Source organism: Pelophylax lessonae (assembly GCF_965119305.1).
Source record: "Pelophylax lessonae genome assembly, chromosome: 13".
Taxonomy (NCBI): Eukaryota; Metazoa; Chordata; class Amphibia; order Anura; family Ranidae; genus Pelophylax; species Pelophylax lessonae.
Genome location: NC_138780.1, coordinates 203,578,182 through 203,605,168, shown reverse-complemented (window position 1 = coordinate 203,605,168; position 26,987 = coordinate 203,578,182). Strand labels below are relative to the sequence as shown.

The 26,987-nt window shown below is 45.2% G+C and overlaps 2 protein-coding genes across 2 annotated transcripts in view; one reads left to right on the top strand and one right to left on the bottom strand.

Moving 5' to 3' along the window:
• Nucleotides 1-26,987, top strand: part of LOC309569498 (NACHT, LRR and PYD domains-containing protein 12-like) — a 1,417,729-nt gene that overhangs the window by 666,725 nt on the left and 724,017 nt on the right. The window lies entirely within an intron of this gene.
• LOC309569499 (NACHT, LRR and PYD domains-containing protein 12-like) overlaps nt 1-26,987 on the bottom strand; it is a 362,685-nt gene that overhangs the window by 287,686 nt on the left and 48,012 nt on the right. The window contains exon 3 of the mRNA XM_082275359.1: nt 26,896-26,961. Within this exon, the coding sequence (XP_082131485.1) occupies nt 26,896-26,961 (66 nt within the window). The remainder of the gene's footprint in view (nt 1-26,895; nt 26,962-26,987) is intronic.

Here is a 26,987-nt window from a genome sequence, read left to right as displayed (position 1 = left end):
TCGTGCTGCAGCTCAGTTTCAGGGTCTTGGTGTAACGCTCCTGCGTTTTCTGAACAATGTGGATTTGCAGCTGCAGAATTACTCCACTCAGTAGTCATGTAGAGAAACGCTGAGATACCAATCCCAACTCCCAAGACTCATCACTGTGGATAGTCTCTGATTCAGCATACAAATATACACACTCAATAAGATGTTCCTGGAGTGATCTATGTATATAGTAGTATAGTGGTGATAGGCTGAAGAGACAGGTTTAAGTAGAGACAATAGTTGACAGACACTTGAGAGGAATGTTCTTGAGAATGAGATGGTAACAGGTAGGATGCAGATAGGTTAGCAATCATGTATGGTAGTAGATGATAGGATAGCAGATGACATACAGGAGAGACTAACCCAGTGCAAGGATAGATGTTAGTAGGCTCATGAGCTAGCAATCTAGATAGTGCAGATGATAGTAACAGTCCTTAGTATACAGAGCTAGTTAGTGTAAGCTTTAGTATGAAGGTGTATGGAGGATTCCCCTGCGGAGTACTTATCACTAGTAGCAAGCAGTAGTAGAGAGGTTCGGTATCAGCGGGTGATCCGGTAGCGGGATACAGGGATCAGCAGCGAGGTTCCGACAGCGAGGTATGCTTGCAAGCATGTGAGCTTCAAGGCAGGTTATGCGGCGTGAAGGGTGAAGGTGAAAACCGCATGCCAGGAGTGATCGGGTGGCGAGACACAAGATCCGAGAACAGGTTCAGGTAGCGAGATACAGGAATGTGTAGATCTGGTATGCTGACTTTAGAGAGGGACGCTCTAACCTTGGCGGTTGAACGAACAATGTTTGTGAGACCGCCGGCGGTTGAAATAGCCGCTCCTGCGGCGCTCAATGATGACAGCATCGGTCTTAAAGGTGTATGCGCACCTTACCAAAAGAGAATGGTGGGGCGCATACACTAAGGAAAGTGGAATTAGAGTACCCCACCTTAAGGCCGGCTCCTGAAAGCCTCTGGAGCTGGTTTTTCCGGGTATTTCGCGTGAAAATTGCGAATTAGTCTAGGGGCATGTATGTCAGAGGTATTTAGCCAGGTGTCGTCTTGGGGCCCATAGTTCTTCCATCGGACTAGATATTGGAGTCTTCTTCTGTGGATACGAGAATCCAGAATCTCTTTTATCTCATATTCTTCTCCACCTTCAACTTGTACAGGAGGTGGAGGTGGGATAGTAGGCCTTATTCCTTGGTCAGGAACATGGGGCTTCAGTAGTGACACATGGAAGATGGGATGTATTTTGAGGTCTGTTGGTAATGTGAGCTGTACTGCAGCTTTTCCAATAAGTTTCCTGATTGGGAAAGGTCCCAAGAACAGAGGCCCAAGCTTTTTGCTAGGGATCTTTAATCTTAAGTTTTTTGTTGAGAGCCAAACGAGGTCCCCAATAGCATACTGAGGAGAAGGTCTTCTACGAAGATCATAGTACTTATTTTGTTGACTATGAGCGTGTGAGATGGTAGTATTAAGTAAACCCAGAGAGTCCTTTATTTGGGTAAGATAGTCTGAGGCTACTGGGTTATTTGAAGGAAGGATGCGTGGTGGAAGAATAGTGGGATGAAACCCATAGTTCAAGTAGAACGGACTCTGTTTGGTCGTACTGTGGGTTGCGTTGTTGTAGGCAAATTCTGCCAGAGGGAGGAGATCCACCCAATCATCCTGTTGGTATGATGTGTAACAACGTAAATATTGCTCGATGCACTGGTTGACTCTTTCAGTCTGTCCGTTGGTCTGAGGATGGTAGGGAGAAGTGAGCTTCCGCTCAATTCGTAGTATGTGACATAGTTCTTGCCAGAACTTGGAGATGAATTGCGATCCACAGTCAGACAAAAGAGTTTTCGGAATACCATGTAACTTAAAAACATGTTTCATCAGTAGTTCCGCTGTTTGTTTGGACGAAGGTAGTCTGCGAATAGCAACGAAATGTGCCATTTTTGTCAGATGGTCCACTGACACCAAGATGGTATTAAATCCTTTGGAAGGAGGTAGTTCTACTATAAAGTCCAAGGACACAACTTCCCATGGAGTCTGGGGTATTGGTAGACTGCATAGTAGACCGGATGGTTTTGTAGTGTCTATTTTGGACCTGGCACAGACGTTGCATGAAGAGACAAATTTCTGTATAGATGTCTTCATGTCAGGCCATCAGAACTGCCTGGTAAGCAAATTAAGAGTCTTTGTCATACCCATATGTCCTGCCATAGGCACATCATGCGACAATTCCAAGATCTTGGTGCGCATGGTAGGGGGTATGTAAAGTTTGTCGTTGTAGTAGAGGAAGCCTTCTGCATCAGTACTTAGTTGTGGTGGGGGTGAATCCAAACCTATACTGTGCAGAACCTCTTCCTTCAAGGAACGGACAACCCCAATAATACGCTTGTAGGGTATTATAGGAACGGAAGGGATTTCAAAGTGATTATCTTTAGTTAGTCGTGATAGCGCATCCGCTTTTTTATTCTTGCCTGCAGGTGTGTAGGTCACTAGAAAGTTAAACCTTAGGAAGAATAGTGACCATCGTACCTGCCGGTGGGAGAGGGTTTTGTTAGTCTGAAGATATTGAAGATTTTTATGATCTGTATATATGAGTATTGGTAATCGGGTGCCTTCAAGTAGATGTCGCCAATTCTCCAGAGCCAGTTTTATAGCAAGCAGTTCCTTTTCACCCACTGGGTAATTTACCTCTGGACTGCTTAAAGATTTAGAGAAGAAGGCGACTGGATGGAGTGGTGAAGTATTAGTTGGTCGTTGGGAGAGTATTGCTCCTACTGCCATGTTTGACGCATCTACTTCCAGAATGTATTGGAGGGATGGATCTGGATGGCGTAGTATGGGAGCAGACGTAAAACTTGCCTTTAACAAGTGAAAAGCTTCATTTGCTTCATCTGACCATTTAAATGGTCTCTTAATACTCGTGAGTTGTGTGAGGGGTCTCACAATGGCAGAGAAGTTCTTGATGAACTTCCTATAGGAGTTTGAAAATCCAAGGAATCGCTGTAGTGCTTTGCGGGTGGTTGGTATAGGCCAATCCTGAATACAGGATATCTTACTCATATCCATCTTGATTCCTGTTTTGGATATGATGTATCCTAGGAATAGTACTTCTTCTTTATGAAATAAGCATTATTTTAGTTTCACGTATAGGTTGTGTGCAAGCAATCTGGATAACACAAGTCTTACATGTTTTATATGTTCAGACAAGGATCGTGAATAAATAAGTATATCGTCCAGATATACCACAACACAGACATCAAGTAAGTCTCTAAAGATATCGTTTATAAATCGTTGGAAGGCTGCGGGAGCGTTGCATAGCCCGAATGACATTACAAGATATTCGAACAAACCATATCTGGTTCTGAATGCTGTCTTCCACTCATCTCCATCACGGATTCGGATTAGATTGTATGCCCCTTTCAGGTCCAATTTTGAAAAATAGGTAGCTCCACGCACTTGCTCAATGAGCTCAGGGATAAGCGGTATAGGATAGCGATCTTTTATTGTAATGGCGTTCAATTGCCTATAGTCGATAATAGGCCTGAGACTTGAGTCCTTATTGCGGACAAAAAAAGAGTCCTGCTGCTGTGGAAGAAGTGGAAGGTCTAATAAAACCTTTTGTCAAATTCTCATCCAAGTATTCCCTGAGATGGGAAAGTTCATCCTGCGAAACAGGATAAACATGACCAAACGGCAATTTGCTATTTGGGAGTAGATCAATAGTACAATCATAATCCCTATGGGGAGGCAGTACTTGAGCATTTTTCTCAAGAAAAACCTCGGACAGATCCTGATAGCATAGTGGTGCAATCTCATCTGACACCACAGACAGGATCTTACCATAAGACGGGAGGTTACACGTACCCTCGCAATAGCAAGAGAGGAAGGCCAGGGTCCGTTTCTTCCAATCTATGGTTGGTTGATGTGTGTGTAACCAGGGAAGTCAGAAAACAATGGGAAAGTGGGGTGAAGGTATTAGGTCGAAGGTGGTGGTCTCCATATGAGACTCGTTAGTGGTGACTAGGAGTGCTTGTGTCTGATCAGTGATCGGGCCAGAAGATAAAGGAATACCATTAATAAGACTCACTGAGACAGGTTTAGGTTTAGAAATAATAGGGACTTTATTTAAAACAGCAAAACGTATGTCGATATAATTTCCACAAGATCCTGTGTCGATCATGGCCTTAGTAGTAATCCTGGTCTGGTCCCACTGCAATGTCAAGCGAACAAAAAGGTAAGGGTTAGTAATTGAAGTTGTCAATCCCCCTAGGAGGACATATGAACACTCACCCTTTTTTTTGTAGACAAGGGGACAGACGTTTATCATGTGATCCGAGGATGCACAGTACAAGCAGAGATTACTAGATCGTCTCCTGGCTCTTTCAGTAGTTGATAGAGGTGGGCGTATGGTTCCTACCTCCATAGGAGTAGGGTCAACCACCGAAATCCGAGAAGAACTGGATAATGGCATTCCCATTTTTTCAGCCTTTCTTTCTCGTAGCCTTCTATCTATGGTGATACTGAGTTGTATCAAAGCATCCAGGGTTTTCGGCAAATCCGCTCGGGCGAGCTCGTCTTTAACGGCCTCTGATAGGCCAAGTCTAAATTGAGTTCTCAGAGATGCATCATTCCACCCTGAATCAAGGGTCCATCTCTTGAACTCCGCCACAAAGTCTTCCACAGGTCTCCTACCTTGTTTTAAGGACCTCAATTGAAGATCGGCAGTACTCTGCCTATTGGGGTCATCATATAGACTAGCAAGTTCCGCTAGAAATAAAGCGTAAGAGTTGAGAAGCTGATCGTTTTTCTCAAAGAGAGAGTCTGCCCAGGCCCGTGGATCGCCTGTTAGGTAAGAAATAATAGTGCAAACCTTGATATGATCAGTAAGGTAGGTACGAGGTTTTAGCAAGAAAAGTAACTCACATGCGTTTTTGATTTCACGAAATTTTTTGTGATCGCCTGTGAATACTAAAGGAGGATTTATTTTGGGTTCAGGGTGCTGAGCAGCGGCAAGTTGTGACAGCATGGTTACCTGCTGCGTCAGAGCCTGATTGTCTTCTTTTAATTCAGTAAGTGCGTGTATTAACGCAGTTACTTGTTGTTTTAATTGTGTCACCTGAGTGGTTAATTCTGCTGAATCCATTTTAAGGTTCGTTCAATCTGTAACGCTCCTGCGTTTTCTGAACAATGTGGATTTGCAGCTGCAGAATTACTCCACTCAGTAGTCATATAGAGAAACGCTGAGATACCAATCCCAACTCCCAAGACTCATCACTGTGGATAGTCTCTGATTCAGCATACAAATATACACACTCAATAAGATGTTCCTGGAGTGATCTGTGTATATAGTAGTATAGTGGTGATAGGCTGAAGAGACAGGTTTAAGTAGAGACAATAGTTGACAGACACTTGAGAGGAATGTTCTTGAGAATGAGATGGTAACAGGTAGGATGCAGATAGGTTAGCAATCATGTATGGTAGTAGATGATAGGATAGCAGATGACATACAGGAGAGACTAACCCAGTGCAGGGATAGATGTTAGTAGGCTCAAGAGCTAGCAATCTAGATAGTGCAGATGATAGTAACAGTCCTTAGTATACAGAGCTAGTTAGTGTAAGCTTTAGTATGAAGGTGTATGGAGGATTCCCCTGCGGGGTACTTATCACTAGTAGCAAGCAGTAGTAGAGAGGTTCGGTATCAGCGGGTGATCCGGTAGCGGGATACAGGGATCAGCAGCGAGGTTCCGACAGCGAGGTATGCTTGCAAGCATGTGAGCTTCAAGGCAGGTTATGCGGCGTGAAGGGTGAAGGTGAAAACAGCATGCCAGGAGTGATCGGGTGGCGAGACACAATATCCGAGAACAGGTTCAGGTAGCGAGATACAGGAACGTGTAGATCTGGTATGCTGACTTCAGAGAGGGACGCACTAACCTTGGCGGTTGAACGAACAATGTTCGTGAGACCGCCGGCGGTTGAAATAGCCGCTCCTGCGGCGCTCAATGATGACAACATCGGTCTTAAAGGTGTATGCGCACCTTACCAAAAGAGAATGGTGGGGCGCATACACTAAGGAAAGTGGAATTTGGGTACCAAAGGTACCAGAACATTACACTTGGCCATTCTCTTATAGCCTAGGCCATCTTTATGTAGAGCAACAATTCTTTTTTTTTCAGATCCTTAGAGAGTTCTTTGCCATGAGGTGCCATGTTGAACTTTCAGTGACCAGTATGAGAAAGTGAGAGCGATAACACCAAATATAACACACCTGCTCCCCATTCACACCTGAGACCTTGTAACACTAACGAGTCACATGACATTGGGGATGGAAAATGGCTAATTGGGCCCAATTTGGACATTGTCACTTAGGGGTGTACTGACTTTTGTCGCCAGCGGTTTAGACATTAATGGCTGTGTGTTGAGTTATTTTGAGGGGACAGCAAATTTACACTGTTATACAAGCTGTACACTCACTACTTTACATTGTAGCAAAGTGTAATTTCTTCAGTGTTGTCACATGAAAAGATAGAATAAAATATTTACAAAAATGTGAGGGGTGTACTCACTTTTGTGAGATACTGTATATATGTATATATATATACTGTATATATATATATATATATATATATATATATATATATATATATATATAACCTCACACTAAGTGGTAATTATGTATTACTTAATCCTGAATACTGGACCCAACAAAACACTATAAATAAAAAGTGTGCTATCCCTTTAAGTAAAAATCAATTAACCACTTGCCGACCGCCGCAAGTACATATACTGCGGCGGTCAGCCCCCCCTGGGCAAAGTGACGTACCGGTACGTCACTCGCCCGCGAGCCAATAGGGGGCAAGCGCGTGCCGTCGGAGGCTCGCTCACGCCCTCGCTCGTTGACTGCCATCCCCGGCGAGTGACCGGCGGCTCCGATGTCCGCCGGCCACTCGCGATCTTCTGCTGCAGAGGGAGAAAGGCAGACAGCTGATGTAAACAAAGCCGCCTGTCATTCTCCCTGGTGTAACTGCAGAGACTATACGATCCTGCTATGTAGGATCGTATGTCTCTGGTTACATCACAAGCCACGCCCCTTTACAGTTAGAATCACGCCCCTAGGGACACACTTAACCCCTTGATCACTAATAAAGTTAACCCCTTCCCTGCCAGTGTCATTTTTACAGTAACAGTGCATATGTATAGCACTGATTACTGTAGGAATGTCACTGGTACCCCCAAAAATGTCAGTCAAGGGTCCGATCTGTCCCCTGCAAAGTCGCAGTCACGCAAAAAAAAAAAAATCGCAGATCGCCGCCATTACTAGTTAAAAAAAAACAATAAAATTACATAAATCTTTCCCGTAGTTAGTAAACGCAATTACTTTTGCGCAAACCAATCAAAAATATGTAGCAGAAAACAAATTGGCCTAAAATGTTAAAACATTTTGATTTTTACATTTTTGGGGGGGGAATTTCATATAAAAAAAATGTGAAAAATATTGCAATCGTGGCCCGCACCGCTATATTGCGCTGTAACCGGAGTCACCCTTAAATAGTGGTAAGAGCAGAGTGTGCTCGAGGAATTCCCAAAAGAAGACCCCTCTACTGTACCGCCTCAAAGTGTAATCAGCAGCTCTGCAGCATGGAGATTCAGCAGGAAACGTCTCACAGGAAGTGACATAGAATCACAAGAGGCCGAAACTGCCTGTGTAGCTCCAGGCTACAACAAAAATGGTGCCAATGCAAAAGCATAGAAAGCTCAGGGAAAATGGCCGCTGTGTCTTACACACAGAGAGCAGATGCCCACAGTTAAGATGGCGACCAAAATCACCGCCATGCGTTCAGGACCCAGACATGAGGCCACCTCAGGGATCTACCCAAAAAGACCCCACAAGACAAGGTAACAGTGTACAACCCCCCCCCGGGTGCCAGGCGCAGAATAAAGCGCCCCCATGCGGGAGCAGGGAGGGCAGAGCCTTGTCCTGATAGGCCTGGGGGATCTTTCAAGAAAAAAATAGAATCCTGTTATCCCAGGAATATGCCCACATCTCCTCCCCCCCAGAGGACGCTAGGGAAATGGGGGGATTCAGTATTACTCACCATACCATGAACCGGGTGGTCTCCACTCTGGGCAGACTGCCTCCCACCCTGAGTGGGGATGCTGCCAGTCAAGGGGTACACTGCATTCCAGGTCGATGTGTCCCGGCGAGACAGCCGCTCGCAGGCTCGTCCCCATCCATAGTGGCTCTGTCGTGGCGAGGCCTAGTCGGACCATATCCTGCTCACGCTTGTTGGCCAGGCTGAGAGACCTTAAGGATCTAGATTATCCAGTGGGAAGCCTCAGACGGCTGTCGCTTGTAGTTAACCAGGAGGATTCCCCTGACACTAGCTAGCGATAGTGAGTAAAGAGAAATAAATATTCTTAAAAGAATAAAAAACTGAGACCTAAGTCCCAGCAGGAAATCTAGGTCCTACTCCTTTACTAGGCAGCAAGAAACTTATTTGAGAGCACAGTTTGTGTGGGGTTATGCCGAGAAGGACAGCCCCTATAGGTGTGTCAGTGAATTTTTTCACTGCCCAGTCTACTCCTGTAGATGGCGCATAACCCAAGGGTAAAGAAGCATAGCTGCTGCGTCTGTCAATGGACGATAGAGAAATTTCACATTCTAGGTATTTAGTAAAATGCATAGTGAGTTTTTTGAACTTTTTTCCCACAATTCTTTGTAAAATCATTTTTTTTTTCACAAAAGTGTCAAATTAAGAGGTTATTTCTCTCACATGGCATATGCATACTTGCAACTACACCCCAAAACACATTCTGCTACTCCTCCTGAGTAATGCAATACCACATTTAATTTCTTGACTACCTATCACACTTTTGAAGGCCCTGAAGCACCAGGACAATGGAAATGCCTAAAAAAAATAAGATTTTTGTAAGATCTTACCGTGAAATCTTTTTCTCTGAGGTCCATTGACAGATGCAGCCTCCATCATCATTAGCTGAATGGGACATCCCAAAGCAGTATAATCATGAAGGGTGAGAAAAACGCAACCAGAAAGTAACGTAAACTCCAAGGCCAACTGGGTAACATGAAGCTCAACCAAAACAGGAGCTCACCCAGGCGAAAAAACCCCTAAGAGAAACAAAACAGTCTCTTACAAAACAGCAGCCTGCAAAACCTTGCGGCCAAAAGAGGCATCTGAAGATGCCAACAAATCTACCTTGTAGAATTTTGTAAATGTGTGCACAGAAGACCAAGTCACTTCCTTACAGTCTTGCACAACAGAGGCTGATGGCGAAAAGCCCAAGAGCACTCAGTGCTCTAGTAGAATGCACCTTCATAAGGAAAGGAGGAACCTGACTAATGAATAAGCCTGAACAACCGTTTGCATGATCCACCTTGATATGGTCGCAGCAGACGCAGCCAAACCTTTTTGAGGTCCGCCGTAAGGACAAAGAGAGTCAGTTTTCCTAAAAGACTCAGTAACTGTCTGATAAACCTTTATTGTCCGAAACCACATCCAGAGAATGCAAGGCAATTTCCTTGGGATGCTTAGGATATAAAGAAGGCAACACAATGTCTTCATTAAGATGAAAATCCGACACCACCTTAGGGAGAAAAGACGGATTAGGTAAGAGAAGAACGTTATCCCTGTGGACCACCATATAAGATGAACGACAGGACAGCACCGCCAATTCAGATACTCTGCTAGCAGAAGTAATAGCGACAAAGAAAGCAGAGAACTCTCCACAATATTCTCAAAAGGAGGCTTTTGAAGAACAGACAAAACCAAATTGAGGTAACGGAGATCTCCTCGGAGGAGGAGCCAGATGACGCACCCCCTGAATAAAAGTTTGAATCAAGCTTTTAGTAGCCAATGGACGTTGGAAGTAAATTGCGAAGGCCGACACCTGGCCCTTGATAGTACCCAATGCCAAGTGCTGTTCAACACCTTTTTGTAAAAAGGACAAAGCCCTAGCTATCGAAAATAAGCGAGGGTGCAGTTGCAGCGATTCACTCCATGAAATGTACGATTTTCACGTACGATGATAGATCTTCCTAGACGTCAACTTCCTGGCCTTCAAAAGGGTAGGAATCACTGAGTCAGAAAGGTCTCTAGGAAGGGGGGTGTGGCTAGGCAATGATTCCGTGAGCCCGCAGACAGCAGGAGCTTGTTGAGCTGAGCGGAGCCTAATCCTCTGCAGCCAGCGTCCCAGCCCCCACACCTGCAGCTTACATGCCGGTAACCCAGGCGTCTACACAGCCATATTATATATAAAACAGCTGCGCTATGCACCAATTAACTAAAAATCAACTAACATTGATTATTCCACACTAACGTATTCCACAATATTCTAGTAAGTCAATACACAAAGCCGCTACACAGAAAATGACCCTGATAAGTCATAAAACATAAATAAAAGTCTTTTTAAGATCAATCCAAGTGTTGGAGAACCACGTGCAAATTGGAAAATTGTGTGAGCAATCCTTCCTTCCTTCAAAGGCCACGTGACACAGACCACCACCAAGATAGGTATCAAAAATACCCTTACCAGATATCACCGTATACTGAGTGATCAAAATGGTATAGACCTCAAAGACATAGGATCGATCCTGATGGATGTCCTGGGCACACTCAAGTCATAAACACCGGAGTCCTCTCGCATATAACTCAAAAAATACATAAGAGAAACCTCTCATGGTGCAGTATGCTTGATTAAAAGGAATTTATTGCATAAATCTTTTCATATTGCACTCACATTATTGCAGAGTAACAGCAGCGTTTGGAAGCTTGCATCCCGGATTGTTTCAAACCATAAAGATGGCCGCCGTCGTCGTCCACTGCACATGCTCCCGCCTCTGCCAATGGGAACGCCCGACGTACGTTTCGTCACACGGAATGACGTCGTCAGGGGCGTGGCCTCGCGGCGGAAGGACGCAATACATATAGGGACATGACGAAGCGGATTGGCTAAGTATATTAACCGGAAATATGGGGCTATGCGCTCCAAAGACCGGAAACAATCTTGCAAGAACCCGGCAGTAGCTCTCAGCCACTCTAAATAGAAATAAATGAATATACTATGCCGGGAAGAAAAAAGAGAAAAATGTAAATCTCCATTGACCAAATGTTCTTATAATAGATAATCTATTTTGGCCATAATAAATGGTGTAGGTCTATAATAGACACACATGTACAGCGTCGAGACGGCGCCATCTAGAGGTTCAATACAATATCCTCATGCCAGCAATCCATAGCACTGCCACTGATAACAATACAAAAATAAAATACAAAAAGTAGACAATTACATAGAACATAAATTGTTAAATGAATCATTAAATTACAGTGCAAGCGGACAGATAATAAAAACCATCCTAGGGATTGACTCCTTATCATTAAAAAATAGACAACAATATTAAAAGTTAGGAAAATGTCTCATGATAATAAAAAGAAATTATTGGATGGAGAAATGGGATTATCAAGCGTTATTTATGAACGCATTTAAGTCCCATTCCACATTAAGTCCATGGGGCGCATAGGCCTTAACCCGGTAGATCCAGGATGTTTCCAACCTGGAAACACCCCTCGTGAGGTTACTTCCCCGCCAGTTCCCCACATATCTGTCTATTCCAAGGAACCGCGTGCCCGCAGGATTCCTATTGTGATGAGTATCATAGTGGCGGGAAACACTATGTTTAGGCAATCCATTGCAGATGTTAGTAATGTGCTCATTCAGGCGAACCTTGAGCATCCTAGTGGTCCTCCCAATGTATTCCAGACCACATGGGCACCTAATAAGATACACCACGTGTGTGGACGCACAGGTAATAAAAGTGTTGATTTACACTACACAGCCATGCTACAGCTCCAAACGCTCTGAAATTACCGCATATTTCCTGAGACGCCCGGCGGCCTCTCAGGGCTCTACAGCCTCCTCTAAAATGGCGCCGACGCATCCTTCGGCCACAAGCTCCGCCACCATGGCATCACAGCAGCAGCTGAAAAAAGCCTCTAAGGCTAATTCTGATCGGTTGGGAGAATCATCTCCCCCCAAGCAGGGTTCCCTTGTCTGGGAGCAGGCTACGGAGGAGTTTGGGACTACACAGGCTCCATTAGTACACCTGCTTCTACCGGTCACAGAATGGAAGGAGTTTGTCTCCCGCATTCCAACCAAGCAAGATATTGCAGACATGGCGCCCACAATTGTGAGTAACCTGAAAGGGGAAATAGACTCAGTCAAGCAAAAAGTGGATCAGGTAGACGCCAGGGTCGGCCAGGTGGAGGAGGTACAATCCCTAACAGACTCTATAATCTATGACTTAAAAAAATCACAATTGTTATTACAGAAACAGATTATTTCACTGCATCTGAAGCAAGATGATAGTGAAAATCGAAATCGCAGGAACAATGTTAGACTTAAAGGGATACCTGAGTCTGTATTGGGCCCTGATCTCAGGGAGTGTGCGATGAAAATCATTAATGGGTTATTGAAGCGTTCACTGACTGAACCTTTTGAAATTGATAGGATTCATAGGATTGGAACCACATACAAAAAAGGCTCTGAAAACCCACGGGATGTGTTAATAAGGTTACATTTTTTTGCCTTCAAGGAGGAGATCATGAGGTGTGCCTGAAAACAGGGTTCATGGGACTATGAGGGCTCGCAAATACGCTTACTACTTGATCTCTCGTATAACACTCTACGAATGAGAGCCATGTTAAAGCCTCTCTTGGAGGAAATTCATAGGATGAAGGCAACATATCACTGGGGACATCCTTTTCAGCTGGTGGTAACAAGAGACAAGAAGTCGTTTACTCTTAAGTGGCATGATCAGCTCCCAAAACTGTTTACATTCCTTGGGATCCCCCCTATACCCATTTTGGACTGGCTGGGGGTGTTTGGAGGGGAGGGCCCTGGTGCCCTCACATGGAACAGGCTTGACTCTAACACACAGGCCACAATACGTAGACACTCAGAAAATAGGGACAGAAGAGGATCCTGTTAGCGCATGATGCTATGAGGAGGAAAAGAGGGGAGAGAGGGTTTTTCCTTCTTTCTTTAGATCAGTGAAGATATGCGTCTAAGAAGATTTATAAGTTTTTCTGAGGGTTCTTTATTGCTCCAAATGATGACTATTTTTCTACTATAAGATGATAGCATGCGGGTTTTTTTTTTTCCTTTTTTTCTCTTTTTCTCTTTTTCTTTTTTTTTATATATATATTTTTTGCTATGGGTCTTTGCCTTAAAGGCCTATTGTCATGGTAATGGTATTATAAAGGGTTAATCCCGGTATTAAGGATCTCTCCCTCTCCCTCTTTTATGGAGGGTGACGGAGGGTTAAAATATTCTGTGTCCTCACATGTCTAAGAAGATTTATAGGTTTTTCTAAGTTTTATTTTTTGCTCCAAATGATAACTATTTCTCTATTATAAGATGATAGCATGCGTTTTTTTTTTTTCTCTTTTCTTTTTTTTATATATATTATATGGGTCTTTGCCTTAAAGGCCTATTGTCATGATAATGGTATTATAAAGGGTTAATACTGGTATTAAGGATCTCTCCCTCTTTTATGGAGGGTGACGGAGGGTTAAAATATTCTTTGCCCTCATATGGAACAGGCTTGACTCTAGTACACAGGCCACAATACGTAGACACTCAGAAAATAGGGACAGAAGAGGATCCTGTTAGCGCACGATGTTATGAGGAGGGAAGAGAGGGTCTTTCCTTCTTTCTTTGGATCAGTGAAGATATGCGTCTAAGAAGATTTATAGGTGTATCTAATGGTTCTGTATTGCCCCAAAAGATGACTATTTTTCTATTATAAGATGATAGCATGCGTTTTTTTTCCTCTTTTTTTTTTCTCTCTTTCTTTTTTTTTTTATATATATTTTTTGCTATGGGTCTTTGCCTTAAAGGCCTATTGTCATAATACCTAATGGTATTATAAAGGGTTAATTCCGGTATTAAGGACCTCTCCCTCTTTTATGGAGGGTGACGGAGGGTTTAAATATTCTCCTCCCCGGCTGCCCTCTGCGCCCCTCAACCCTCTAGATCTCTCTAATTTGTTTTTCCCTTTATGGGGGGGGGTGGGGGGGGTGACGGGGGGGCTGCATCCGTCCTCTCGCCCCCCCCCCCCCCCCCTCCCCCTCAGATCAGAGGAGGGTCCGCGGCGCTCGGAGCTCTAGGCAATTAATTTTCTCATTTTTTGTTATTTTTTATTATCTGATCTGTGGGAACCTCACGGAGCTTGTCTATCACATTTTTTACCCCACTATAGGACGCGCCTGGTTGTGCGAAGGTAAATTTCTTACGCGCCTGGTTGCGCGAAGGTAGAGTTCTTTCCTCCCCCTTTTTTTTTTTTTTTTTTTGGGTTTTTTTTTTTTTTTTGGTGGGGTTTTTTTTTTTCTTCCCTATGTCTGAATACCTGGTTGCGGGCGGGGGGGGAGGGAGGGGGGAGGACACCGCATGCAACACCGAATACCCATAAACGAGGGGAAATCGGATGTAAAGTCACAACCCTCAATGTTAGAGGGCTATCTACCCCACAGAAGCGTGCACGCCTACTGCAGGATTTGAAACGTAGCCATACACAAATAGCATTCCTGCAGGAAACATATTTCAGGAAGGAGTCTATACCCAAATTATACAATAAAGATTTTCCCTGGGTATATCATGCCCCTTCTCCTATTGCTAAGTCCAAGGGTGTCAGTATCCTTATTTCCAAAGAGAAAGTGTGGTCATATAAGGAGAGTTTAGCAGACCCCATGAGAAGATATTTGTTAGTAAAGGGGAGTATTGGACGGACAGATCTCACACTGGTGAATGTGCATCTACCCAACTCAGACCACCTAGCTTTTCTACAACAGTTGATACCGGTCATTTTGGGTTTTAGGGAAGGTCATTTGGTCTTGGGGGGGGATTTTAATTTTGTGCCAGAACCCCTTATAGATACTTCAAAGAAATCTTCATGTATTTCATACTCGCGACTGCGGCGTCTGCAGCGTGAACTTTCTATCTTAAATCTTTTCGACCCTTGGCGGTTAATGCACCCGAATATAAGGGACTATACCTATTATTCTCTGATCCACAAAGCCTACTCTAGAATAGACCGCATCCTGGTCTCTCAGTCAGATCTTCCATTGGTATTCTCCTCCAGCATCGACAATTTTTCTATATCAGATCATGCCCCAACTCATGTCTGCATGGGATGGGATTCTATGCCACCTAGACCTACTACATGGAGTTTGAATGAATCACTCCTGCAAAATCCAGAGACGGAGGGGAAAATTGAGGAAGCGTTGAAAAACTATTTTCTAGAAAATAAAGATGACTCTTTATCTCCTCCAATCATTTGGGAGGCCCATAAAGTTGTGGTTCGAGGGGTTATTATGCGGCTGGCTTCTCAACAAAAAAAAATCCAGGAGAAAAAGGTGAACGAGTTGCTTTCTCAAATTGAAGAATTAAGTAGACTCCACAAAAGATCCCTGGCCATCGAACATCTGGCCCCTCTTACCCGGGCAAGAGAGGAATTAAATAGTATCTTATTCTTAAAGATAAATAGGAGATTGATATGGCTTAAAAGATACTCCTAGGCAACAAACGCACATCCCCCGTATTAGGGGGGCGGGAGGTGGAGAGGTGTCCACATCATCGGCAATTGCAGGTGAATTTCGTACATTCTATCAATCCTTATATAATCAGCAGAGTGAAGGGAATGGAAAAGTAAACCAAAATAAACAGTTAGAACGGATTGAATCCTACCTTCAAAACTCTGGTATGCCGGTATTAGCTGCGGAACAAGCACTCGCAATAGAAGGAGAGATTACAGAAACAGAACTGGCCGTTGCAATATCCCAGGCTAAGACACATAAAGCTCCGGGTCCAGATGGACTCACAATGTCATATTATCAACACTTCAGGTCTCACCTGATACACCCCCTTTTGGGGCATATGAATTCTCTTCGGGACGGCTTGGCATTGCCTTTAGATTCATTGAGGGCGTATATAACGCTTATATTGAAAGAGGGGAAAGATCCCCTTCTCTGTGGCAGTTATCGCCCAATTTCTCTCCTGAATTGCGACACGAAACTTTTAGCAAAAATACTTGCAAATCGCCTCATTCCTTATATTCCCCATATAATACACTATGACCAGATGGGCTTTGTTCCGTTGCATGAAGCGAGGGACAATACCACCCGGGTCATAGATATTATCCATGCAGCTCATGTTTCCTGTAACAAAATGGTGATGCTTTCTACTAACGCGGAGAAAGCATTTGACAGGGTGGCCTGGAGTTTCATCAAGGCCACCCTGTCATATATTGGATTGGGTCCACAGATGTTAACATTCATTCTGTCATTATATGCTAATCCATCAGCAGCTGTACGGGTGAATGAGTGGAGATCGGACTTTTTTTTAATATCGAACGGGACCAGGCAAGGTTGCTCGTTGTCCCCTCTCATTTTCATTTTGACACTTGAACCTTTTCTATGTTCAATGTTCAATAGATCTCCCAATATATCAGGGATGTGGGTTGCTGGTGAGCAGCACAAAGTGGCTGCCTTTGCAGATGATCTCATATTTTTCGTTACTAATCCCATAGTATCTCTCCCAAATATACTGGAGGCACTCAGAGAATACGGAGCTTTAGCTAATTACAAAATTAATCTTACTAAGTCGTCGGCACTGAGCATTTCTATGTCAATACAGGAGGAACTCCAATTTCGCACATCATTCCCATTCTGTTGGGCTGAGGGCTCGATAAAATATTTGGGGGTCCAGATTACAGCAGACCCCTCAGATTTATATAGGAAAAACTTTCTACCTTTATTGAGGAAGATCAAGGGAGACCTGAGAAGCTGGCAACAGCTATTTTTAACTTGGTTTGGTAGGTGTAATGCACTAAAAATGAATGTTTTACCTAGGATTCTATACATAATGCAGGCCCTACCAATTGCAATTCCGTCTACTTTTTTTCAGCAGATTAAGGCGATGTTCCGCTCTTTCATTTGGGCTCAAAGATCCCCGCGGATCCGGTTACAGACCCTGCACCTCCCCAAAGACCGGGGGGGGGATAGGATTACCGGATATTCGTAGGTATTATAGAGCTATTCACTTGACACGGGTAGTGGACTGGAATTGCAATGGGGCCCTTAAACGATGGGTTGGGCTTGAGGTAAACGAGGCGGGCCAAATGACCCCTCCTGCACCATGGTCAATATACTCTTCTGCGGACGAGGTGTATGCACATCCTACTATAGGGACGACAATACGGGAAACCAGACGTATTCAACATTTCTCTAAGATATCCCCCAGCCCATCCCCACTGATACCGATTTTAGGGAACCCTGAATTCCCTCCGGGATGTGTAAGCGCAAAGGTACGAAGTTTGGCACATGTCAGTAAAGTTCGTATATATGATATATGGAAGAAGGGGCAAATACCTACACAGGAAGAGATTGCGGAATGGCCAGATGTTGATCTGGATTATTTCAGTATTTTTCAATTAAGACACTTCCTGAGGACATATCAGAAAGGGGGGTATGTCCCTAGGAAATTAACCCCCTTTGAAGAGATATGTATCTCGAAAGCCCCGCCCCAAACATTTGATATCTTTATTTTATACATGGTTGTCAGAAGAGCAAGAAGATCAACACCTCTCGTTTATACAGAGGTGGGAACATGAGCTTGAGATATCCTTAACCCCTGGGCAAGTCAACAAAATTTTGGATACAGTTCATAAAACATCTATGGATTGTAAGATCCAGGAGATGGGCTACAAAATACTTACTAGGTGGTATAGAGTCCCTGAGGTGCTACATAAAATGGATGAGAAATACAAGGACAGTTGTTGGCGTTGTGGATCGGAAGTAGGGACTATGGTCCATATCTTCTGGTCATGTCCCCTGATAAGGGTATTTTGGATGAAAATCGCTGTAATAATTAAACAGTTGACAGAGGTAGAGATACAGGATGATCCCGCTCTATGTCTTCTGCATCTTACAAAGGGATCATCAAAAAAATATATAAAATCTCTGACACTTAGACTCTTAAATGCTGCGAAGGCATGCATACCTATTCTATGGAGACAAACTCAGACTCCCTCTCTGAAAATTATGTTCGAAAAAGTTAAAGAGATTCATAAGATGGAGGAACTGACATCAGTGTTAAAAAATTCAGAGGAGGTGACTAGAGATTGGTGGCTGCCGTGGGTATCTTTCACTGGGTCAGAGGTGTACTCCAATTCTATTGAGGTGTAGATTTTGCGTTGCATGGGCATGTGCCCTCCTCCCCTCCCGACCCTTACCCTTTTATGTTGGCGATTTTTCAAGGGGTTTTTTTTTTTTTTTTTTCTTTATGTAAGATCCTAGGGGGTCTTACAAGGTCTGGGTATGCCTCTAAATACACAATATTCCTATAAGGGGAAAGACACATTTTGCACTAAATCCCAAGGAAGGGTCTTCTCAATTTACTTATTACCCCCTTCTATGGGGGGATTATTTGAACACTTGCACGTTTGTTTAGATTATTCTTTAGTGGGGTTTTTTTTTTTTTTTTTTTTTTTTTTTTTTTTTGTGGGTGTGCTTGGATTTGCCACAAGTGTGATATGCTGAGTTTGGATTCACAATGAGCATAATGAAGAATAATTTTTTTTTACACTTTGGGGGGGTTGTGTTGGTTTTTTTTTTTTTCTCTTTTCTTGTTGTTTATCCTGATGTATGTATTATTATTATTATACATTATTATGTATTAGGTCTCTATCCCTTAACACCTTGCTTTCAACAGCCAAGCCGTGAAAGCCAGCGACCGTAAAGCAGGATGGAATATTAGTCCCTGAGACTGCAGATCTTCCCACAGAGGAAGTCTCCATGGAGGATCTACGACCATTCTTACCAGGTCTGCGTACCAAGACTATCAAGGCCAGTCTGGTGCCACCAGAACGACTGAAATGCCTTCCACCGCCACCTGGCAAAGAAACCTCGGCAGAAGTATGAGCGGGGGGAAGGCATAAATCAGCCAATACTGGCTCCAAGGAGCCACCAGAGCATCTGTGGCGTCGGCCAGAAGATCCCGAGACCTGGCCACAAACCTCTGAACTTTTCTGTCGAGACGAGACGCAAACATCAACCTGGGGAGTCCCCCACCGGGTACATAGGAGATGAAACACCTCCGGATGAAGGGACCACTCCCCTTGATCCAACACCTGACAACACAGGTAATCCACTTGCCAATTCTCCACACCTGGGATTTGCACAGCAGAAAGAGCTGGAACATTGACAGAACTTCGGACTCTGGAGGCAACTCCATGTCCCGTTTTTTCCTCCTGCCTCTCTGGAGGTCCCTTGGATGGGACAAATGGGACAGCTCCATCCCCTACAACTGGGACACTCCTTGGTACTACTTGGACACTTTCAAGTTCATCAAGGAGCTGGGGCTGCATGGAGTTAAGCCCGACTTGTGGAAGCCAAAAACTATCTACAAGTTGATCAGAGCATCGGACATTGCTGAGACTGTTCCAGGCCTCCCTTCAGCCACTTGCAAAGTGGTCTGGAGGAATGTTTCTTCAAAGAGACTCACCAACAGGCATAAAGATCTGGCGTGGATGGCTGTCCAGGGGGGTTTGCCACTCAGGGCATTTATGCATGCCAGAAACTTGTGCAGATACAGGCACTGCCCCTTTTGTATCATCCATGAGGAAACGTCTTTCCACATTTTCTGGGAGTGCTCATTTGCACAGAGCCTGTTGAGGGCCTTGGAACCTGAACTTAGAGACTTTGTTCCACAGACTGCCATCACACATTTTGCTGTGCTGAATGGACTTTTTCACGGAACATTTTCACAGGAGGACATTGACAACGCCTGGCGGGTGTTGTGCTGCTTTAAGGACGCTTTATGGTGCGCCAGAAAGCGCCTTATCCACCAGCGGGAGAGGATGTCCATCGAGGACTGTCACAGACTGGTTCACAGTCTGCTCAGAGAATATAACCTGATGGATCTCATGGAGGAAGAGGAGGTCTGAAGATTTCCCCTTCCCCCACTCTCCCTTGTGTGTCTTTGTCCATTCAATAAAGCTTCGGGCCTGTGATTTCATTCCCCTCCCCTTACCCCCCCCTCTCCCACCCCCCATCACACCTGTTGCTTTTTTGAAATGTTATAGTATTGATACAGTTTGAGTAACGTAACGTACAGACAATGTTATTTAGTTTCATGCTTCAGGGGTATTGCGGCGTGATGCATGATGTGATGGTTCGGGGTATCCTTACTCCGCACAACACATCAGGCATCATACCGCAGAATGAATGTATGTGATTGAATGTATTTATTAGTATGACCGGAAATGTATTGTAATGTAGTGTATTTATGCGCTGCGTCGCAGTACAGGGGAGAATGTACCCCGACAAAAGTATTGTTTTTTGTATATCTTTTATGCAAATAAAGATTACATTTTCAACCAAAAAAATTCGTTATAAAAAGAGAATTCCTTACATCCTCCATCCTAATGCCAAACTGTTTCATCCACAGGTCATAGTGGACACCTTTGGGGCCTACTATGAGACCCTGTACAACTTACGCTCTGACCCTGATACCTTTCAGCCTACGAGTGCCCTCTTGGTGAAAATCAACCTGCCTCAGATCTCCCCAGACCATTTGGCGCTGTTGAATGCTCCCTTCACCATCGCTGAAATTACTACCATCTCTGCCCAGCAACAAATTCCCAGGTTCGGATGGCTTCACGGGTGATTATTACAAGGCCTTTTATACTTTACTTACCCCCCCCCCCCCCACCTAGAAAAGGTTTGGGTTCAGAGGATCTATACTATCAGCTATACTGGCCCTTTATACTTCCCCTTCAGCCCAGGTGTACACTTTTGGAGCTCTCTCTCTTCCCCATTTAATATTTTGAATGGTGCAAGGCAGGGATTTCCCTTATCCCCACTCATATTTAACTTATTGATGGAACCCTTAGCTGTGCTGATCCGCTCCCATCCCAATATTTCTGGCTTCTGGGCCCAAGGTAGACACCACAAAGTTAGTTTGTTTGCGGATGACGTAATTTTGATGCTAATCAATGTGGAGTCCTCCCTGGCTTCGGTACAATTGACTTTGAATCTGTTTAAACAAGTGTCTTATTACAAGGTTAACAAATCCATGTCTCTAATATTAGACCTAGGGGTCCCGCCCATTCTTATAAAGAAACTAGCTCCCTCCTTATCCTTTGTCTGGAAATCGGATGGAATTACCTACTTGGGAATTACCCTGATGCCAAAGGTGACTGACCTGGCTGACGCTAACTATATACCCTTCTTGACTACTGAGCAAGGGCCAAAACAGAACTTTCGTGGTCGGGTAGACTAGCATCGTTTAAAATGATCCTCCTCCCCCAATTACTGTATCTGTTTTGCATGCTGCCCATCCCTGTGCCCAATTCCTTTTTCCTTAAAGCTCAATCCTTACTCAACAAGTATTTGTGGAAAGGGAAGAAAGCCAGGTGGGCATTTAGTTGACTGTTTCTACATAAGAAGGCGGGGGGGGGGTGGGGTATGTACACATAAAAGATTACTACTGGGCCACGTCTCTAGCTCAAGTGAAGGCTTGGTTCCCCAGAGCCACAAAGACCTTATAGTTAGAACTCGAGGAGTCCCAAATCTTGGGAGGGATCTTTATAGTTATCTCCTAGCGAGTCGCTTCACTCAGGGCACTTTTACCTCTCTATCTCTCACCATGCGAGCAGCAGTGTCCGCCTGGAACCACTTGGTAAATATGTATGTTAATGATAGCCCTTCCTATATCATACCTGACCTAAACATTGTGCATTGGCTGGATCGTGGAATTTCCACGATCAATGACCTACAGTTCGGCCCTGCTGTGCAGTCCTTTCGAGCCCTGCAAATTAAATATGGTATCCACAACCCAGACCACTATAAATTCCTACAAGTTGCAAAATTCCTCAGGGGTCATCCTGACATTGCCCTCTGTCTTCCCTCCCCAGTGGCTAGGTATTTCACCCTGGCCCGGGCCAAATCTAGAGGTATTAACCTTTTATACAGCACTCTCAACCAAAAAGATGTCTTTACAAAGTCCACTCAAATATTACATTGGGAGCGAGACTTTGGTGCTGCTTACGACACCAAATCCTGGGAGGCAGCTCTGTTAAAACACATATTCGGCAACCAGATGCACTCATTTATGTGACCTCACCCAAAAGATCCTTTTGCGGTGGTATCTTACACCACAGAGGATTGCTAAATTCTCGCCAACCACATCCTCGGAGTGTTGGAGGGGCTGCGGGAGGGAGGGCTCCCTGGTTCACATACTGTGGTCTTGCACTCACCTAACAGGCTTTTGGACACCTATTTTTGACCTTGCCATAAAGGTGACAGGCTTTACCGTACCTAGCTCCCCCGACATAGCCCTATGCTCCTTAGGTATTGACCTGGTTCCCTTCCCCCTGCGGACGGTATATACACACACATTCTGCTGGCAGCCCGCCTATCCCTGGTTAGGCATTGGAAGGACCCTACCCCCCCCACACTTACTGAAGTCGTTGATATTATAAACGCGCATGCTTTCTACGAATGCATGTTTGCATCGGCTAATGGTAACCTTGGTAGGATGGTGGTTAGGTGGGATTTGTGGAAAAATTGGTATAATTTACATTTTAAGCTGTGATGAGTGGCATTACTGGGGTTAATGTTTTATCTTCTCTTTCCTCTTCTCTCTTCTCTTTTACTCTTTCCTCTTTCTCCCTACTGCCCTACCATCTTTTTGCCTTTCTTCTTCATCTTTTCTAATGAATCTGTGGCCTCCTCTTGCAATAGACCCTCTGATTCTGCAACACTCGGGGACGCGACAGTGGTTGTCGGGGTGACTGATGGCCTACCTGGTTATGTGCAGGGGTGACTTGATGGGGGGGGCCAGGCTGCTCCTGGCCGGGCAACAGGTTGATCCCAGTTGGGGTGGCTGAGCCGGGCTCCTCTCATTTGCCTTCGGACGGGCTGTGGGCATGGCGTTGGTGGAGCCCCAGTTTACTTTACTCTGTTGTTGTTGCAATCTTTTACTTTCGCCCTGTGTGTCGCATATGAATACTGCTTTTGTCTGTACTACTGTGTTTACAAATTGGAATGTTCCCACTTCTCTCTTTTGTATGTTGTTAATGAAAAAAAAAACAATAAAAATGTATTAAAACTAAAGTGTTTTGGCACTACTAGCACGTGCTTAACGCACCGCCATTGGACATTCAAAATATCATGAAAAGTCTTGGGACAGGGAAAAACCTTGCCAGACTTTTGGGTCTTGCTGGAGCCAAAGGCTACCCGTGTCCCTGCCAGCGTGGGCTCATCAGACAATTTTTCTCTCACTCAACTGTCAGGGCTTCCACCAAAGGGCGTTCCCGCACTGCAGCTGAAGAAGACAGGTCCTATTCATCCGACTGCGAGGACAGCGACCCTTAAGGGAGGGGAGCGTCTGTGGCGACCACATCAGCCTCTGAATCAGAGGACTCCACCAAAGATGAAGAAGGCAGCGGCCATTTTTGACTATTAACCTTTTAGGGAGAAAATTACAGTCTGGGACTCCATATTCAAAGTTGTAGAAAAACGGAGTACTGTCACTTTAAGAAGCGCCAATAGCGTTTCCCACCGCCGATTGCAGCGGTCTGCAGAGTCCCCCCTTAAATATACGCTAATCAGCAGAGTGTGCATGGATATGCCCGCAGATACCCCAGTACTGTACCACCTCCAGAGAGAACCCTCCTGAACGGCCTGCAGCAGGAAGAAGAATAACAGGAAGTGACCTCGGCCTGGATGTAAAAGAGCTGCCAGAGCAGTACTGGACTACACAAAGATGTTGCTGCCCCCCTGCTGGTGCCAATGCATGCTAATAGGAGAAGCCTCAATGGGAAAATTCTACACATTGCCCACACTCAAAATGGCGGCACCCACGGCGTGCCATGCGGCCAGGGACCCCCACAAAGAAGGCCTTAAGGATCTACTACAAGACCCCGCAAGAACAAGGTACTATTGCTACCCCCCCTCAGGATGCCAGGCGCCCAAGTGAAAAAGCCCCCCGTGGGGAGTAGGAGAGGGATACAGGGCACAGAGGCCGGATATCTGGCAGGCCAGGGGGATCTTTTAGAAGGTACAAATCCTATTATCCCCAGGAGAGGGCCCACATCCCCCCAAGGCCACCAAGGGCAAGGGGGACACATTTACTCACCATACCCTGGACCGGGTGGGCTCCGCTCTGGGCAAACCTCCTCCCACCCGAAGTAGGGGTGCTGCCAGCTGAGGGAGTTACAGGTCGTTGCGTCCCGGCAAGGCATCAGCTCGCAGGCTTGTCCCCATCCAGAAAGGGGCACCGTCGTGGCGAGGCCTAGTGCAGGACTATAGCTCACGCTCGTAGGCCAGGCTGGGGGGACCATAAGGATCTAGATTATCCAGTGCAAAGCCCCAGCCAGCATTGCTTGCAGACCACCAGGAGGATCCCCTGAACACTAGCTAGCAAAGTGAGTAAAGAGAAATAAAAGAAAATATTCTGAAAAGAATATAAAACTGAGACTGAAGTCCTAGCAGGAAACCTAGGTCCTACTCCTTCTCTAGGCAGAAACAAACTGGTTTGCTGAGCAGAGGGTGTGTGGGTTATGCATGTGGGGACTCCCCAGTATGCACGTACTTTTACATTTTTCCTACCTAGACTACTCTTGCAGGAGGGAGCATAACCCATTCATCTAATGAAGATGGAGGCTGCGTCTGTCAATGGACGATAGAGAAAATTATCCATTTTTGGAAAGGAAACATCCCAACACAACCTAGGAAGCATAATGAGTCAAGTTTTTGTAAAATGTAGAAATAAAATGAAAACCTATTTATTTTTACACATCCTGCTACTCCTCATATGAGGATACCGCATGTATGGCACGGATGGGCAGTGATGTGGTATGGATGTGGCACGGATGTGGCACGGATGAGCACTGATGTGGTGTGGATGTGGCATGGATGAGCACTGATGTGGCACGGATGAGCACTGATGTGGCATGGATGTGGCAAGGATGAGGCATGGATAATCACTGATGTGGCATGGATAATCACTGATAAGGCATTGATGAGCACTGATGTGGCACAGATCAGCACTGATGTGGCAGGGATGATCACTGACGTGGCACCGATGAGCACTGATATGGCACAGATGAGCACTGATGTGGCACGGATGAGCACTGATGTGGCAGGGATGAGCACTGATGTGGCAGGGATGTGGCACAGATGAGCACTGATGTGACATGGATGTGGCACAGATGAGCACTGATGTGGCACGGATCAGGCATGGATAATCACTGATGTGGTATGGATAATCATGGATGTGGCACGGATGAGCACTAATGAGCAAGGATGAGGAATGGATGAGCACAGATGAGGCATGGATAGGCACATATGAGGCACGGATTGGCATGGATAATCACTGATGTGACATGGATAATCACTGATGTGGCACGGATGAGCACTGATGTGGCATGGATGAGCACTGATGTGGCAGGGATGAGCAGTGACGTGTCAGGGATGAGCACTAATGTGGTACTGATGTGGCACAGATGAGCACTGATGTATCATGGATGTGGCATGGATGTGGCACAGATGAGCACTGATGTGGCACGGATCAGGCATGGATAATCACTGATGTGGCATGGATAATCATGGATGTGGCACGGATGAGCACTAATGAGCAAGGATGAGGCATGGATGAGCACAGATGAGGCATGGATAGGCACAGATGAGGCATGGATGGGCATGGATGAGGTATGGATGGGCATGGATGGGGCATGGATGGGCAAGAATGAGCACTGATGTGGCATGGATGAGCAGTTGAGCACTGATGTGGAATTGATTAGTACTGGATGTGGCATGGATGAGCACTGGATGTGGCATGGAGGAGGAATGGATAAGCACTGATGTGGCATGGGTGAGCACTGATGAGGCATGAGTGAGCACTGATGTGGCATGGATGAGCACTGATGTGGCATGGATGAGCACTGATGTGGCATGGATGAGCAATGGATGGGCACCGATGAGGCATGGATGGGCACAGATGACGCATGAATGAGCACCGATGTGGCATGGATTAGCATGGATGAGGCACATATGTGCATGGATGAGGCATGGATGGGCATGGAAGAGCACCTGAAGGAAAAGATTCCACGACTGCACAAATGTGGCACGGATGAGCACAGAGGAGGCATGGATGAGCATGGATAGGGTATGGATGAGAACGGATGAGGTATGGATGGGCACAGATGGTGCATGGATGGGAAAGGATAAGCACTAATGGGGCATGGATAGGCATGGATGAGGCACAGATGGGCATGGATGAGGCATATATGGGCGAGGATGAGGCACAGATGGGCACAGATGAGGCACAGATGAGCACTGTGGGCACTTCAGATCCAGCCCATTCGCACTGCTGCAGTCTCCCTCCTCTCTTCACATGCTGTACCGATTGGCATGAAGAGAGGAGAGAGCTGAACCAGACATGCGCCAGTTTGTTTACAAATGATCACTCCATCAATGGAGCTCTGTCATTGGCCCTTCACCTTGATCCATGATGCCCTGAGTCTGGAGGACCCAGGGGGGACACGGGAAGCGCGAGTTTGGGAGGACGTCATTGTATGCCTTCCCAGAACTAGCCGACCACACTGTAGCTGTAATTCGGCTATGGCCCAGTCCGCAAGTGGTTAACACATGCAAAAAATTTAAAATCTCAGGCAGCAAAAGGGTTAACACATTTTGTTGTGTAAATTGTATGACCTAAAGGGGAATGTCTGAATTTAGGGAATACATAACACCACCAGACCTGAGCTTTGGAGAAAATTGTTATATTTTTCATCTATTACCTTTCAGCTCCGGAGTCAGGGTGTGTCCGAGTTCATCCAGCAGAATCTGATCCACCAAACCCTCACCTATAGAGAAATAAATCATTAAAATC